This window comes from Carcharodon carcharias, chromosome 16 (genome assembly GCF_017639515.1).
Source record: "Carcharodon carcharias isolate sCarCar2 chromosome 16, sCarCar2.pri, whole genome shotgun sequence".
NCBI lineage: Eukaryota > Metazoa > Chordata > Chondrichthyes > Lamniformes > Lamnidae > Carcharodon > Carcharodon carcharias.
The window spans coordinates 74,436,711-74,451,591 of NC_054482.1; the positions used below are offsets into that span (position 1 = coordinate 74,436,711).

General features: G+C 41.5%; 1 protein-coding gene across 2 annotated transcripts in view; it reads right to left on the reverse strand.

Annotated features, from left to right (window-relative positions):
* LOC121289236 (nardilysin-like) overlaps nt 1-14,881 on the reverse strand; it is a 110,199-nt gene that overhangs the window by 49,736 nt on the left and 45,582 nt on the right. For both annotated transcript variants that reach the window (XM_041208465.1, XM_041208466.1), the window contains one exon: nt 6,221-6,371. In XM_041208465.1, coding sequence (XP_041064399.1) covers nt 6,221-6,371 — 151 coding nt within the window. The remainder of the gene's footprint in view (nt 1-6,220; nt 6,372-14,881) is intronic.

The following is a 14,881-nucleotide window of genomic DNA, read 5'->3' on the forward strand; positions in this document are numbered from 1 at the left end:
GAACAACACCTCATCTTCCGACTAGGCACTTTACAGCCTTCCGGACTGAATATTGAATTCAACAACTTTAGGTCTTGAGCTCCCTCCTCCATCCCCACCCCCTTTCTGTTTCCCCCTTCCTTTTGTTTTTTTTCCAATAAGTTATATAGATTTTTCTTTTCCCACCTATTTCCATTATTTTTAAATATTTTTAAATCTTTTATGTTCTCCCCACCCCCACTAGAGCTATACCTTGAGTGCCCTACCATCCATTCTTAATTAGCACATTTGTTTAGATAATATCACCAACTTTAACACCTATGTGTCCTTTTGTTCTGTTGTTTGTGACATATTTTGATGATCTGCTTCTATCACTGCTTGTTTGTCCCTACAACCACACCAACCCCCTCCACTTCTCTCTCTCTCTCTCTCTTTCTCCCCCCCCCCACCCCCACACACCTTAAACCAGCTTATATTTCAACTCTTTCTTGGACTCGAACTCAAGTTCTGTCGAAGGGTCATGAGGACTCAAAACGTCAAATCTTTTCTTCTCCGCCGATGCTGCCAGACCTGCTGAGTTTTTTCAGGTAATTCTGTTTTTGTTTTGGTCCTAAGCATTGTTAGGTTGACATTTCCCATTTTTGCTGGGGCTTGAAGGGTTTTGGAAAAAGAGTCTTGTGAGGGTTCTTCAGGCCTCTTACTGAGCTCTTGTCCATTTCTTTTAATTAAAATAACTGCTCTGAGCATTTCTAGTTTAGTTTTGCAACAAAGTATCAGTTATATAAGTTCTCTTGCTGGAGATATGACAGTGCTTGAGACCAGCTCTTAAAGAATTTCTCCTGCTTAATCCGAGTAATTTTTCTCCCCAGGTTGAGCTATCTAAAGTACCTCAAGCCATATTAATAGTTGGACAGTTTAATCAGCTGTCACGCCAATGAGATGAAACATTGAGCAGGACCTAAACAGTTCAGGTCTCGATTGTGTTTCCAGGTCCTGACCATGTGGCACGCTGGCAGAGGAGATCTTCCGGGAGGCGGCCAATTACCAATCTGTGTTCATTATCCAAGTCAGGACTGCGAGTGGTTCTGGGAGCCGAGAGGGTCAATGGGAGGGCCTGAGGCTCCAAGCAGCCGACAGCGCCACTAGGATAGACGGGGGATGCCAAGGGAGCCTAAAGATGAAGAAGCTGTCCAAAGGTGGAATAAAAAACTTGAAATGAACTGCGGCTACAGCTGGAGGTTGCATCTGTAGCAGAGATCCTCGGGGGGGGGTGGTGGAGGGGTTTGAGAGGTGGCCTCCCTGGGCCTCGGCCTTCCACTGGGAAGCTGCCTCCAGTCACCGGCCAAACTGGCCTCTCTGAGGGGTTTCTCTGCATTCTAGTAACATTACCAATTTGTCTTTAAGCAGGCACCTAATTGCTGATGATCAACTACCCGCCTAGAAGGAGTGGATAGGTGATGTTGGTTTCACCCTCCCAATAACAGGTTTGCTCGGAGGCAGGAATGCACTGGGGAGTCAGTCAGTCTGACACAAACCATTCTGTACAAAAACAGAAAATTCTGGAAAAACTCAGCAGGTCTGGCAGCATCTGTGGAGAGAAAGACAGGGTTAACATTTCGAGTCCATATGACTCTTCTTCAGAGCTAAAGAGAAGTAAAAATGTGATCAAATTTATACTGTTTAAGGGGGGTGGTGCAGCTGAAGCTGGATAGATGGCCAGCGATAGGTGGAGGCAAAGGAGAGATTGACAAAGGTGTCATGAACAAAAGGACAAAGGTGTGTTAATGGTAGTGGTGTGGGCTAAAGTAGGTGCTGGTGGTGGCATTAAGGTCAGAAAGCAGAATGTGGTAATAGCAGGGCAAGGGTAAGCACTCTGGAAAGAAAACATGAACAAGTGACAGTACTTTTCTTTAGCTCTGAAGAAGAGTCTAAATGTTAACTCTGTCTTTCTCTCCACAGGTGCTGTTTGACCTGCTGAGTTTTTCCAGCATTTTCTGTTTTAGTTTCAGATTTCCAACATCCCCACAGTATTTTGCTTTTATGAACCATACTGATTTCCCTCCCAGTCCCACTCCAACTCCACCTCCATGGAGCTCAAGTGATTCTGCTTATTTTGTGTTCAGTAAGGGAAAAGCCCAGTTACTTTCCTTGCAGCAAATCCATCACCCTCTTAGGCAGATCATAACAACTCGCTGAGTTTTTTAAAAAAAATTAACCCCTGCCTGATTAATTTGCAAGTTATAAAAATATGACCCCCGGTAATCTACAGAATAACCATTCTGCTTATTAACTCTATCAAAGCCCATCTTAATTTTGAACATTCATGTTAAATCCCCCTTAACTTTCTCTGCTCAGAGGTGAATAATCCAATCGTGCCGTATAACTCACTTGTATCTTGCAAATATTGTATTTTCAAAAGTATTTCCTCTGATATCCCATTTTTAAAAACAAATACATAAAGAAAGAATTATACTTAGATAGCGCTTTTCACAATCCCAGGATATCCTCAAACGCTTTACTTGAAGTACTTTTGAAATATGGTAACTGCTATAATGTAGTAGAGGAGAGGCTTGCTAGGCCAACTAAAACACCAGGGAGTTCTTGCAGCAGGTCTTCAAATTAAAGCTGCCTCTCCTTAGAATCCATAATGCACAGGTGGTACAGGCTAGGTACAAGGGCAAAAGGTAAGGAAGCAAAAAACAGGGCTGCTTGGGTAACGAGGGATAGAGATAATGATGAACCAGCAAAAACGTGGGAGTATGATGCATGTCCGGTGGATTCTTCAAGTGACAACCAGGTCAAATACAATAAGTTGAGAAGGGAGGTGAAGAGGAAGATAAGACTGGCAAAGAGAAAGTATGAGAATAGAATGGCAGTCGACATAAAAGAGAACCCAAAAATCTTCAAATGGCATGTAAATAGTAAGCGGGTAGTTAATTGGTGGAGTGGCTCTTATTAGGGACAAAGAGGGTGTTACAAACTTAGAGATGCAGAACAAGGCTAAAATACATAAGAGCTCTTTATATCGGTGTTTACTAAAGAAGAGGAACCCGAAAAAATATCAATTGACAGAATTGAAAAGGTAGTGGTACTGGAAAGTTAGGCTAAGATTAGGGCAGTTAAGTCTCCTGGTCCAGATGGCTTACATCCAGGTTGCTAAAAGGAGGAGAGAACAGAAGGGCTTGCCTTAATTTTTTGATGTTCCCTAGGTGTGGGGGATGTGCTAGAGAGTGGCAAATGTGACACCTTTATTCAAGAAACCAGCAGCTACAGGTCATTAGTTTAACATTAATGGTGGGTCAGTGTGATGATTGTCACTTTAAGATCAGTTTAACTGAGTAGGGGTCACATGACTTGTTCAATCAATCTGTGGCTAGCACAGGGAAATAAATTCTGGGGAGGGGTTTCCTAGTAAAAGATGGCTGAATTAGGGGCTGGCTGGATACAAGCAGCCATGGGAGCTCTTGTGTAAATAAGGTTCGTTTTGTTTGACTAAGAAGCCTCCCAGAGTATGTTTCTACATTTGGCAATGAGGAGAAAAAAAACTATCCTGCCACTGTCTCCTACCTGCATCTGTGAGTATTGTATTTAATTGACAACTGTAAATAGGAAATTATATTACTCACTGAGATGCCACTTTTTGGCTGGAAAGACTGATTAGACACCTCTGCAGAGGAATGGGGTCATTTCCAACTAAAACCTTCAGTCATAATGCAATGTTTTAAGTTGAATACACAAGTGACAGCCCCGGATAGTCGTACATTGTGAAACTCAAACAATTATCACATGCAGTTTTCGCATGGCCCTAAGTGATAAGCTGCAGGATCGATTAGTCTGTGGCGAGTAACAATACCATATAACATCGGTTGTTAGCAGAAGTTCATATAGATTTCAAATGCATGATGGAGTTTGCGCTCAGTATGGAAAGCACTGAGGCAGATGCATTGGAACTACAGGGCACGCAAAGTGGCGCTGTGCACCAGTTGAGGTGGGAACTGGCAGCCAACTGTGGTGCCAAATCGGCAGAAACCACTGGAAAAAGGGAAGCAGTTCCAATAAGCTGTAGAACTAAAAGATACAGTGGAGGCAGTCAGGCAGTGATTCCTAAGGTCCAATGTAATCGATGCACAAATAACCACACTCCTGGATCTTGTCAACTTAAGGAAGCTGAGTGCCTGAGTGTAGGGGGAAAAAAAAAGGACACCTGGAAAGACAATGCAGGGCTAGGTCCAGGCAGTCAAACAGCCAGTCCAACAAGATGTTACATGTACAGTGTGGAAGACCCTAGTACTAGTAAGTTGGATATTTACTTGAATGCTCCATGGGGGAACCAGTATGGACTTGATGGGCCGAATGGCCTCCTGTGTTGTAAATGACTGACTGCATAAAGTTAGCTAACATTTACACATATATAGATTAATCAAGAACAGCAACATGGCAGTGAAAGGTGTGTCATTTTTGAGGGTTCAAATCAATTGCGAGTTTTTTGATGTCAATGATAGATTAAAGTGAAAGCAATAGATGTGGAACATACAAATTTTCGCAAAAGACTCTAAAGTATCTCAAACTTGTTAGAAAAATTCAAGTTTACGGTATGAAAAAACTGTAACAATATGAAAAAAAGTTAATGGCAGACAAGAGTTAGAGTAAAAGCAAAAAACTGCGGATGCTGGAAATCCAAAACAAAAATAAAAATACCTGGAAAAACTGTTGAAAAGAGTCATATGGACTCGAAGCGTTAACTCTGTTCCCCTCTGCAGATGCTGCCAGACCTGCTGAGTTTTTCCAAGAGTTAATTGAACTGGAGAAAGGTTAAGTTGTTAATATTTGGTCCATTTTTATTCTTGACATAAACAGATTATTTGATTTTGGGCATAAGGAGCACAATCTCAAAATTTGCCAATGACAAAAAAAATGTTAACTCATCAGTTCTTTCCACAGGGGCTGTTTGACCTGTTGTGTTTCTGAATCTTTTGTTTTTGTTTCAGATTTCTATTATCTGCAGTTTTTTGCTTTTTATTTGCAAAAGTAGAGGTTTTGATGAACAGAGAGGAGGACTGTAAAATTCAGGAATATACAAACAGGTTCATGGAATAGGCAACCAAGTGGTAGGTGCAATTTGCTGTGAAAAAGGGCGAGACAATACATTTTGAGGGAAAATAGTGAATGTGAATATATACTCAGTAGAAGACATTGTGGGGTGCGAATGAATAGAGGGTTCAAATACATAATTTCCTGAAAGGAAAAGTACAGAAAGAGTTCTAAAAATGTTAGTAGCATTTTAGATGTTATAAAAGGGGCACATAAAGAAATCATGACAGATTTATAGAAAACATTGGTTAAGTCATAGCTAGAGCACTGTGCAATTTTGGGCAACACATTATAGAAAAGAAGTTAAAGCTATAAGAAGTGTATAGCAAAATACAGAACTCTGTTGAAGAGTCATATGGACTCGAAACATTAACTGTATTCCTCTCCGCAGATGCTGTCAGACCTGCTGAGTTTTTCCAGGTATTTTTATTTTTGTTTTAGTTTTGGATTTCCAGCATCCGCAGTTTTTTGCTTTTATCTTAAGGAAGTGTATAGCATTGATTCACCAGGTTGAATCTAGGAATTGGAAACTATAGTCACAAGCAAAAATTTGAAATACTGGGGCTATTTTCCTTGGAACTGAGAATTAGAAGACATTTTGTAAAAATCAATAAAAATGTTGATAGACAAATTAGGGAAAGACCTTGATCTCATTCAGGAGTCAGTGATAAGGAGTCCAGTGATAAGGATTTGTCACTTAAAACTGTCAATCAGAGCAAAGAGAGGGTTAGGAAATCGGGCACATTTCAAAAGAGAACTGAATAAAAATTTGAAGCAGAGCAAGATATAAAGCTACAAGAAGAGTAGACCAGTGGAATTAGTGCTGAATTGCCTGACAAAATCAGTCCAAAAGCCTCTCTCTATGCCGAAAAGCTTTCTCATACCACCATTTTTAAACCTCAGTAGTGTCCTCCCTAGATCACTGACCCAGCACTCTAGTTTCTCATTGAAAATAAATCATTTTAGTAAGGCCAAAGGATAATTGGGCATTAGAAATTGTAAAAAATCTCAATTCTGCTGTAAGGAGTGCTCAAAGGTTATGCTGAGGTACACTAAAGGGGGCATTCACTCTGCATCAGTCCTATACTTAAATATATACTGAAGTATACATGCAAGTAGTATAATAGAACTCAAATCGACAACTACTTACCCCAAGTTTGTGGTTAAATCCTTTCACTTTGACGACTAGCCCATGCTCTTCAGCCACTAATTTGTACTCTAATTGAGCGACATCGGCCTCATATGCAGGTTCAGCTAAGTTGTGAGCCACAATATTGACGAATAAGTCAAACAGCACCAAGCTAGGGGCAAAAAGGTTACATATTACTGAATGCAACATCGAAACCCACTGTAACACTAAAAAATGTTACTAGAGCTGCTATTACTCATAGCTGTTTCAAATAGACCTCATGGACTAATAGTGCAAGAACATGAGGATGAAAACAGAAGAAACAGCTGCTTTAGTCCATGAAATTCACTTCTGCTGCAGGCCTCAAAGAATCTGCTTTTTTTTTTATTCATTTAAAGGGAAGTGGGTATTGCTGGCTAGGCCAGGATTTATTGCCCATCCCTAATTGCCCTTGAGGTTGGTGGTGAGCTGCCTTCCTGAAATGCAGTCCCTGTGGTGGAGGTATATCAATAGTGCTGTTAGAGAGGGAGTTCCAGGATTTTGACCCAGCGACAGTGAAAGAACAGCAATATATTTCCAAGTTTTTTTTTAAAAACTTGAGCTAATCCTTTAGCTCTGTTCTCAATATAAGTTAAATAGTCTGCATTATGAATGCCTTTCAACATTTTCTTCTTTGAAATTAACATTAGTTCCACTAGGTTATATATAATGGCCCATGGAAATGTGGATAAAGGGAAACCTATAGATGTGGTGTACTTGGATTTCCCAAGAGGCATTTGACAAGGCGCCACATCAAAGGTTACTACACAAAATAAGAGTTAATGGTGTAGGAGGTAGCACATTAGCAAGGATAAAAGGCTGGTTAAAAGCAAAATACTGCAGATGCTGGAAATCTGAAATGAAAACAGAAAATGCTGGAAAATCTCAGCAGGTCTAGCAGCATCAGAGGAGAGAGAAACCGAGTTAACGTTTTGAGTCCGTATGACCCTTCTTCAGAATTATCGGTTTTTGTGTAAAAGATTGGTTAGCTAACAGGAAATAGAGTGTAGGGTAAATGGGTCATTTTCAGATGGGCAAGAAGTAACCAGTGGAGTGTCACAGGGATCCGTGTTGGGGTCTCAACTATTTACAATCTAGACCTATGACTTGGATGAAAGGACAAGTACGTTTGCTAAATTTGTTGATGACATAAAGATAGGTAGGAGAGATAGGTAGGAGAAGTTGTCGAGAGGACATATGGAATCTACAAAGGGATATAAATAGGTTAAATGAGTGGACAAAAATTTGGCAGATGGAGTATAATGTGGGAAAATGTGAATTTGCCCACTTTGGCAGGAAGAATAGAAATGTAACATATTATTTAAATGGAGAGAGATTGCAGAACTCTGCGTACAGAGGAATCTGAGTGTTCTAGTACATGAATCAGAAAAAGTGGTATGCAGGTACAGCAAGTGATTAGGAGGACAAATGGAATGTTGTTGTTTATTGCAAGGGGAATGGAATGTAAAAGTAGGGAAGTTTTATGAAAGTTGTACAGGGTGTTGGTGAGACCACATCTGGAAGATCAGTTTTGGGGTCCTTATTTAAGAAAGGGTATAATTGCATTCAAAGCAGTAGGTTTATTCAGCTGTTTCCTGTAACAAAGGGATTGTCTAATGAGGAAAGGTAAGATAAGTTGGGCCTGTATCCATTGGAGCTTAGAAGAATGAAAGGTAATCTTATTGAAACATACAAGATGCTGAGGGGACTTGACAGAGTGAATGCTGATAGGATGTTGCCCCTTATGGGAGAGACTAGAACCATGGACACAGTTTAAAAATAAGAGGTCTCCCATTTAAGACGAAGATGAAGAAAATTTATTTTCCCTCAAAAGGTTAGTCATTCTATGGAATTCTCGTCCCCCAGGGAGCAGAAGAGGCTGGGTCATTGAATATTTTTAAGGCTGAGTTAGATAGATTCTTGGAGGGCACGGGGGTAGACCAGAAAGAGGCCTTAATCAGATTAGCCATGATCTTATCAAATGGCAAAGCAGGCTCGATCAGCCGAATGGTCTACTCATTTTCCTATTTCATACGTTCATATGGCCCAAATCTTCCAGTCAGCGTCAAGGCTGTGCACATTTCCACTGCCAACGAAAATTCTGCAACGAGACCATATTGCGTTATTTCAGCTGGGACTTGCGATCCCGGCTGTAACAGTGATGGGCCAGTGCCAACATCCCCACAGAAGGCCAATGAGCACAGGAGAAGACAGGCAAAGAGGCAAAAGAGCCCCTTTTTATGACATTAGCTGCCGTATTCAGTGAGTTTTTAAAGGCCTAAAGTTTTTTAATGTGTGGGTGAGTGAGCTGGTGAGCAGGATGGGTACAAGTAGTTGGGTCGGGCGGGTAGTCAGAACAGGTCAGAGAGATGGGTAGTAGTGGTGGGAGATAGGTCAGGGCTGTGGTGGGAGAAAAATCAGATCAGGTTGAATGGGGTGGTGGTGGATGAGAGTCTGGTCAGATCGGGGAAGGGGTGATTGTGGTGATCTGTTCAGTTACGCTGGCTAGTCATCACGTATTAACCAACATAACATTTTCTGGGTAAAATTCAGATAAGTCCCACATATCTGACCCAAGTCTCTGATACTGAGCTCAGTGTCAGAGTCATTCACAGAGGGTACGGGGCAGAGCAAATCAGCCCATTGGAAGTTTAAACTCCCCGGGCAATTTCAGTGCATATGGGTGCAACCGGACTTTTGCAGGATCCCAACGGACAACACTAATCTATGTCCAGAGTTTGCTTTCCTGGACATCGGATAATCCAGGTCAATAAGTTCCTTATTACGCTGTAATCGCGCCTTCCCAGGGCAATGGGCTTGTTGTGCCACAGTTTTTTTTTTGCATTTCTCAGCTCCCCAGCATGTACTACAGAAAAACTCCGTCCAATTCTACTTCCTAATTTGCTGTTAAGCTTTACTAATTAACTAAAAGGAATACAAAATCAAAGGACTGTATAAAAATAAGAAACAAAATGTATTCCGTTAGATTGGGGACTGAATTATCCCTGTGCGCCATAGCCAAATTATACCCACATCATCTTGTGCAACGTTTCTCAAACTAGGTTCCATAGACACTTTACAGGGGATCCACAAAACAACATGAAAGTATTATTATGCCAGGCTTGGTGCAATCTGGAAGCAGCAAACGTTACACGCAGGATAAACAGACTCTACTGTGAGAGAAGCAGGCATATCCAGCTCACAAATATCTATTAAGTAAATACCTGTTTCCTTAAGACGTAAGAGCAGAAGTAGGCCATTCGGCCCATTGAGTCTGCTCCACCATTCAATGAGATCATAGCTGATCTGAATCCTCAACTGTGCTTTCCTGCCTTTTCCCCATAACCCTTGATTCCCTTACTGATTAAAAATCTGTCTATCCCAATCTTGAATATACTTAACGACCCAACCTCTACAGCCCTCTGCAGTAAAGAATTCCACAGATTAATCATCCTCAGAAGAAATTCCTCCTCATCTCAGTCTTAAATTGGCAACCCCTTACTCTGCGATTATACCCTCGGGTCCTAAGCTCTCCCACAAAGGGAAACAACCTCTCAGCATCTACCTTGTCAAGCCCCCTAAGAATCTTATATGTTTCAATGTCACTTCTCGTTCTCCTAAACACCAATGGACACAGGTCCAACCTATTCAACCTCTCCTCAAAAGAAAATCCTTCCATACCTGGGATCAACCTAGCGAACCTTCTCTGGACTGCCTCCAATGCCAGTATATCTTTCCTTAGATAAGGGGACCAAAACTGTTCACAGTATTCTTGGTGCGGTCTAACTGGTGCCTTGTATTGTTTTAGCAAGACTTGCCTATTTTCACACTCCATTCCCTCTGAAATAAAGGCCAACATTCCATTTGCCTTACCGATTACCTGCTGAACTTGTATGCTAGCTATTTGCCATTCATGCACGAGGACCCCCAAATCTCTATGCTGTAGCTTTCTGCAGTCTTTTTCCATTTAAACAATGTTTAGTTCCTCTAGTCTTCCTGCCAAAGTGCATAACCTCACATTTTCCCATATTATATTCCATCTGCCAGGTTTTTGCCCACTCATTAACCTGTCTATATCCCTCTGTAGACTCTGTCATCCTCACCATTTGCCTTCCCACCTATTTTATGTCATCCGCAAACTTGGCAGTAGTGCATTCATTTCCATCATCCAAGTCATTAATATATATTGTAAGTAACTGTGGCCCCAACACTGATCCCTGTGGCCATCCTGAAAATGCCCCCTGTATCCCAACTCTGTCTTTTAGTTAGCCAGTCCTCTATCCATGCTAATATACTACCCCCATCATCATGGGCTCTTATCTTATTAAGTAGCTTTATGTGTGGTACCTTATCAAATGCCTTTTGGAAATACAAATATATTATATTTATTGGTTCCCCTTTATCTATCCTGCTTGTTACCTCAACGAATTCTAATCGATTTGTCAGGCATCATTTCTCCTTCATGAAGCCATGCTGACTCTGCTTGATTATATTATGCATTTCTAAATGCTGTATTACATCCTTTATAATAGACTAACAATTTCCCAATGACAGATATTAAGCTTATTGGCCTATAGTTACTTGTTCTTTGTCTCCTCCCTTTTTGAATAAGGGTGTTACCTTGGCAGTTTTCCAATCCTCTGGGACTTTTCCAGAATCTAAGGATTCTTGGAAGGTTACTACCAGTACATCCACTATCTCTGTAACTGCTTCCTTCAATATCCCAGGATGCAACCCATCAGGTCCTGGGGAATTATCGGCCCTTAGCCCCATTAGTTTCCCTAATATTTTTTCTATAGTGATTGTTATTGTAGTTATTTCCTCCCTGCCTTTTGCCCCTTGATTATTTAGTATTTTTGGAATGCTATCATCTTCTACCATGAAGACTGAGGCAAAGTATTTATTCAACTCCTCTGCCAATTCCCCAGCCTCATTCTCTTAAGGGGCCTATGTTCACTTTGACCTCTCTCTTCCTTTTTATATATTTAAAAAAGCTCTTACTGTCCGTTTTTATAGTACTTTTGCGAGTTTAGCCTCAAAGTTTATTTTTTAGAGGTCTACAGCACAGAAAAAGACCCATCGAGTCTGCGCCAGTCAAACAAGTACCTAACTATTCTAATCCCATTTTCTAGCACTAGGCCCATAGCCTTGTATGCCATGGCACTGCAAGTACACATCCAAATACTTGTTAAATGTTATGAGGCCATCCACCTCTACCACCCTTTCAGGTAGTGAGTTCCCGATTCCCACCACCTGCTGGGTGAAAAAAATCTTCCTCACAACCCCTATAAACCTCCTGCCCCTTATCTTAAATCTATGCCCCCAATTATTGATCCCTCCACCAAGGGGAAAAGTTCCTTCCTGTCTACCCGATCTATGCCCCTCATAATTTTATATGCCTCAATCATATCCCCCCTCAATCTCCTCTGCTCCAGGGAAAATAACCCCAGTCTATCCAATTTCTCCTCATAACTATAACTCTCCAGCCCAGGCAACATCCTGGTAAATCTCCTCTGCACTCTCTCTAGCGCAATGACATACTTCCTATAATGCGGATTCCAGAATTGCACATAACACTCTAGCTGTGGCCTAACCAGTGTTTTATACAGTTCCAACATAACCTCCCTGCTAAATACATCAAATTCAGCTCCGAGCTGGGGTTCCTGATTTGAGGGGCTTAAAAGCCAGCAACCTGTGATAGACCAGAATCGAACCCAGGTCAACTACTTGGAAGGCAGCTATATTCACCATTGTTGACTGCTCTCTCAGCCAGCAGCCAAGTCCTCTTGGTTAACCATTTCAAGAGGCCAGCACTTAGTCTCTCAGCCAACAACCAATTCCCTTTTTTGGCTAGCCATTTCACGGGGGCCAGGGCTTAGTCTCTGAGCCTGCAACTGAGTTTCCCACCGAGCCTGGACCTTGGGCAATATTTCAGACCGACAATGGAGTTCGGAATTTTTCTCCTCCTTTATTGTTTGTTCGATCATCTTTTGTTGGCTTTTAAATCTTTCCCAATCCTCTGGCTTACCACTAATCTTTGTCACATGGTATGTTTTTTCTTTCAATTTGATACTATCCTTAACTTCCCTGGTTAACCATGGTTGGTTTACCCCCTTCCTAGTATCCTTCTTTCTCACTGGGATACATCTTTGTTGTGAGTCAGGAACTATTTTCTTAAACATCTGCCATTGCTCATCAATTGTCCTTTCTGCTCAACTCCTTTCCCAGTCCACTCCAGCCAACTCTGCCCTCATTCCTTTGTAATTACCCTTATTTAAGTTTAACATAGTTGTTTTCGATCCATGGACTGCAGCAGCTCAAGATGGCAGCTCACCACCACCTTCTCAAGGGCAACTAGGGATGAGCAATAAATGTTGGCACAGCCAGCAAAGCCCACATTCTGTGGATGAATTTTAAAAAGTTTCTCACGCTCAAACTGAATGCTAAATTCTACCATGATTTGGTCACTGTTTCCTAGGGTTTTTTTTACTCCGAGATCATTTATTAAATCCGCCTCGTTACACATTACCAGATCCATGATAGCTTGGTCCCTGCTTGGGTCCACAACATATTGTTCTAGGAAACTGTCCCAAATACACTATGAAATCTTGCCGGTGGCTTCCTTTACCAATCTGATTTTCCCAATCTACATAAAGATTAAAGTCACCATGTTTTTTTACATACACTCATTATCTCCTGATTTATTGTTTGTCTACTGTATAATATAGCTACTGTTAGAAGGCCTATAGACTACTCACACCAGTGCCTTCTTCCCCTTTTCTTACCTTCACCCAAACAGATTCTACATCTTCCGATCCAAGATCATTTCTTGCTATCGCACTTATTCCATCCTGTACTAAGAAATCTACCCCTCCACCCTTTCCTTCCTGCCTGTCTTTTCAAAAAGCCATATACCCCTGAATATTTAGTTCCCAGCTCTGATCTCCTTGTAACCACGTCTCCATAATGGCTATAAGATCATACCCATTAACCTCTGTGCCTTTAATTCATTTATTTTGTTCCAAATACTATGTGCATTTAAGTAAAGAGCCATTAATTTTGCCATTTTGCTATTTGCTGTAATTTTTTTAATGTTTGTACACTCTGTCCCTACCTGTTACACTCTGGGTATCACTACCTAAATAGCTGCCCTGCAAAGCTGCCATATCCTTATGCTTTGTTCTTAAAAGCATTAGGGTACAGGAACAGAAAGACCTGAGGGTATATGTGTACAAATCATTGAAGGTAGCAGAACTGGTTGAGAAAGTGATTAAAAAGCAAATGGAAGCCAATTCTTGGCTCCAAGTAGAGTATTGTGTTCAATTCTGGACATTGCACTTTGAGAAGGATGTGAAGATTTATAAGAATGGTTCCAGGGATGATCGATTTCAGTTACACAACTAGACTGGAGAAGCTGGCTTTGTTCTCCTTTAGAGCAGAGAAGGTTAAGAGGAGATTTAATGGAGGTATTAAAAAAAATCAAAGGGTCTACACAAAGCAGAGAGAAAAAACTATTCCGTTGGCAGAAGGGTCTAGAACCAGAGGACATAGATTTAAACTGACAAAAGAACCAAAGGTGACACGAGGAAAAACTATTTTTATGCAATGAGTGGTTAGCATCTGAAAAGCATTGTCTGAAAGGGTGGTGGAGGCAGATTCAATCAGGCTTTCAAAAGGAAATTGGATGAAGAAACAATGCGCCGACATGCACAGAATAGTCTTTGATAGTGAGACTGTTAGACAGATATGCATTAAGAGTGGACCTATTCAAGATTGTGTCTTCAATGGAAGTGTTTTCATAGACAGATCAAAGTGAGTTCTTGAGCATGCAATCCTGCTGGATGAGAAGCACTCACATGAAATGTGCCTGGATCAGATCAGATATCCCCTAGCATTCATGTCATCCTTGCCATCCTTATGAGGGCTTAGATGCTTGAGTTGGCCTGTTGAAGGAGTGCAAGTCCTTCTTGCTGATGAATCTCATTGGCCTCTCACTTGACACCTTGACGGCCACATGGGTGAAAATGACGATGCCCTACACCCGTGGGAATCCAGCAATGGAGGCAAATCCCGTGCCTTTTGTGCCTGCGAGGCCCTATATGCCTGAAATTGTTTTAACTGCCCAGTTATCTCAAATAGGACATCAGTGGCTTGCAAAAGCAATGGTATGCTGCTGCTTGTGAGACACCAAAGGATCACTGCAGATCCTTAGAATGAGCTAGAGACAAAGAAGTTAAACGCCACAGAGCTACTGCCAGGACATGGCAAGCTGAGAGTCTGAAGTCTTCCTCAACGAGGACACAAATCTCAGTGACCTTCTGCCGAGATAGGTAGTCTCCTGCAGCACTGATTCTGAAATGTCTAGGTGGCTGCTTCTTTGGTGGTATATTCAATGCTGAGGGTATAGCCTCCCTTGCCTTGCTGCCTCTCATTCCTCTCCTCTGCCCTCCTCATGACCAGAGCTCTGCATTTGCTTTGGAGAATGATGATCCTCATCATGACTTATCCCTATCTTCGAGTCCCTTTAATCCCATGTCCTGCTGCTGCCTTGTTTGCAATCAGCTGCACTCTGAAAGTTTACAGATTTCATCTTTTCCACCTCCCCCTGCTATGCCCCCATAATCCATGATCCTCATGAACTAT